At 50.5% G+C, this 3,083-nt stretch overlaps 1 protein-coding gene across 1 annotated transcript; it reads left to right on the top strand.

The window, feature by feature from the left end:
• Positions 1,350-2,872, top strand: LOC8076654 (CBL-interacting protein kinase 4). Its single transcript, XM_002443458.2, has one exon. It carries the CDS (start codon positions 1,411-1,413, stop codon positions 2,716-2,718), a length of 1,308 nt encoding a protein of 435 aa, XP_002443503.1. The 5' UTR covers positions 1,350-1,410; the 3' UTR covers positions 2,719-2,872.

The following is a 3,083-nucleotide window of genomic DNA, read 5'->3' as shown; positions in this document are numbered from 1 at the left end:
GTCAGTAATTCGAACCTGAGCCTGACTTCACATAGTCACGTTCTCACATATGTAGTTTGGTTCTATATTTTCCAAGTCTTAACTATACATGGTTTTTGATGCATGAATTCTAGCTAGTCGCTCCATGGTTACAAATAATTAAGATAGTCAAGTTGAACTATTAGGTCTTGAGTTATACTACCTAAGTATTTTCTTTTGAAGTAGGTGGTTGATATACTCTATTACAAAATCATATGAAAATACTTAAGTAGGTGGTTGATATACTCTAGAGTGGCACATGGCTAAAAATAGTAGCTTTTCATAGCGTCATCACACAAATATGGGCCCCAATACTCTCAAAGACCGGATTTGCACCGCTCGGGGAGGGAGCGCACAAGAGCGGGGACCACTAGGGACACGAGCGCGAGGCTAAGGGGGACGACATGACCACCAGGGGCACGACCGTGTGGCTGCTGGGATGGGTATGCGGACGCCTGAGTGTCTTAGATGTCGGGACTCATGGGTATCAGGTTCGGGAAGAAAGACCTTGGAAGAAAAAAAAAATGGAAAAATAGAGAAAGAAAAGAGAAGGCTAAGGGCATTATGGTAATTTATTCTTATTTTTGTTCATCATGCAAAGTTATTTTGTCAAACAGGGTCACAAAAATAGTTCAACTTCACCAGTATAGCTGCTCATTGAAGTGAAACAAAGAACAACTATGCAAAAATGGGGTCCAGGTGTTGCACTTAGACGGGGATGACACTTATGAAAATGTTCCACCACAAATTACCGTGTCAAATCAAGGACTTCCCTAGTGAACATATTCCAACACAAGGAACTTTTTTTTTTGCTGCGAATAAGGAACCCAATTTCTAATCATGGTTAACATATAATATATAATCGAAGCCCACCGAGTACATTATATTTTTGAAGAATCCCACCAAGGCCTTGTTTAGTTCCGAAAACTTTTTGGTTTTCGAAACTGTAGCATTTTCATTTTTATTTGACAAACATTGTCTAATCATGGAGTAACTAGGCTTAAAAGATTTATCTCGCGATTTACAGATAAATTGTGCAATTAGTTTTTATTTTCGTCTATATTTAGTGCTCCATGCATGTGCCGCAAGATTCGATGTGACGGAGAATCTTGAAATTTTTTTGGTTTTTAGGGTGAACTAAACAAGGCCTTGAAGTATATATATTATTACTTATTATGTGCCAAGTCCGATTGGAAATGCTAATCATGGTTAATTAATGAAACCCCAGTTATCGGATTTAGAAACAAAAACGGCACCTTGCATACCCAACTCGTCGCCCATATAAAAACGGCACCAACCCGACATATATTTTCACCTAATTCCGTCGCGCGCCCATCTCATTACCATAGCACTAAGACGGGTGTTCTGCTTGCCTCGCTGTTGCTGTTGCCCATGGACGCCATGGACAGCAAGAGCAAGGGGAGCAACAAGAAGGGCAAGAGCCTGCTCGGCAAGTACGAGCTAGGTAGGTTGCTGGGACGAGGGACGTTCGCCAAGGTCTACCTCGCGCGGCCGGTCGACGGCGGCGGCGAGGCCGTGGCGGTGAAGGTGCTCGACAAGGCCGAGGTGATGGGCACGGCGGGCATGGCGCCGCGCGTGCTCCGCGAGGTGACGGCCATGCGCCGGCTGCGCCACCCCAACGTGCTCCGCCTCCACGAGGTGCTCGCCACGCGCGCCAAGATCTACCTCGTCATGGAGCTCGCGACGGGCGGGGACCTGCTGTCCAGGCTCGCCGCGCTCCCGCGGCGCCGCCTCCCCGAGCACGCCGCGCGCCGCGTCTTCGTGCAGCTCGTCGCCGCGCTCTCCTACTGCCACGCGCGCGGCGTCGCGCACCGCGACGTCAAGCCGCAGAACGTCCTCCTCGACGGCGACGGCAACCTCAAGGTCTCCGACTTCGGCCTCTCCGCGCTCCCGGACTCGCTCCGCGACGACGGCCGCCTCCACACGGCCTGCGGCACCCCTGCATACGCGGCGCCCGAGGTGCTCCGCCGCAAGGCCTACGACGGGGCCAAGGCCGACGCGTGGTCCTGCGGCGTCATCCTCTTCGTCCTCCTCGCCGGACACCTCCCCTTCGACGACTCCAACATCGCCGACATGTGCCGGAAGGCGCATCGCCGGGAGTTCGAGTTCCCGGAGTGGGTGTCGCAGCCGGCGCGCCGGCTGGTGAGCCGCCTGCTCGATCCAAACCCGGCCACCCGCGTCGCCGTCGAGACGCTGACGACGCACCCCTGGTTCAAGCGCTCGCTCAGCGTCGACTCGCAGCTCGGTGCGCTGCTCAACGGCCAGCAGGAGCGCGCGCTGGCGTTCCAGGCGCCGGCCATGAACGCCTTCGACATCATCTCCATGTCGTCCGGCCTCGATCTGTCCGGCTTGTTCGACCAGCGGAACCGAGAGAAGAGGTTCATGACGACGGCGTCGCCGGAGCGTACACTGGAGGAGCTCGGCCGCGCCGGCGGGAAGCTCGGGTATGTTGTGGTAGGTAAGAAAGGAGTGGATTGCCTGCCGCTGGGGGGCCTGCTAGGGCTGTCGGCGATGACGGTTGAGATGTCAGAGGTGGCGCCACCACTGATGCTCGTCGAGCTGCGGCTTGAGGTGGTCGACGGAGACGGCGACGGGGAGGAACAAGGGTTTGGTTGGGAAGAGCTGAAACATGAGCTAGGAGATGTAGTTAGGGCATGGCATAGCTGCCAAGATTTCTGACATGACTAGGACGCTGCTTGTAAATCATATGGAATTCTTTTTGGCTTTTTTTTTTCCTTTTGTGATTTGGAGGTGTATATGTACAATTACAATACATTGGTGTGCTTAGTTAATTTTGCCTAGAACTGTAGTGCTGCAGATATGTTGATTGTGTGTGTGCTTATTATATATATATATATATATATATTGTTACTGATCCCTCTTTCCCCTGTTATAAGATGCACTTTGACATGATACGATCCGCTAAATGACACTTCAACCATTTATTTATTTTATTATATTATTTCTACTTATAAATTTATGATAATTATATAGTACATTTAACTACAAATCTAACCATATCAAGTTTTTATTATAATAATTAA

The sequence above is a fragment of the Sorghum bicolor genome, chromosome 8, assembly GCF_000003195.3.
Source record: "Sorghum bicolor cultivar BTx623 chromosome 8, Sorghum_bicolor_NCBIv3, whole genome shotgun sequence".
In the NCBI taxonomy this organism is placed as follows: domain Eukaryota; kingdom Viridiplantae; phylum Streptophyta; class Magnoliopsida; order Poales; family Poaceae; genus Sorghum; species Sorghum bicolor.
This window is presented reverse-complemented; position numbering and strand designations above follow the sequence as displayed.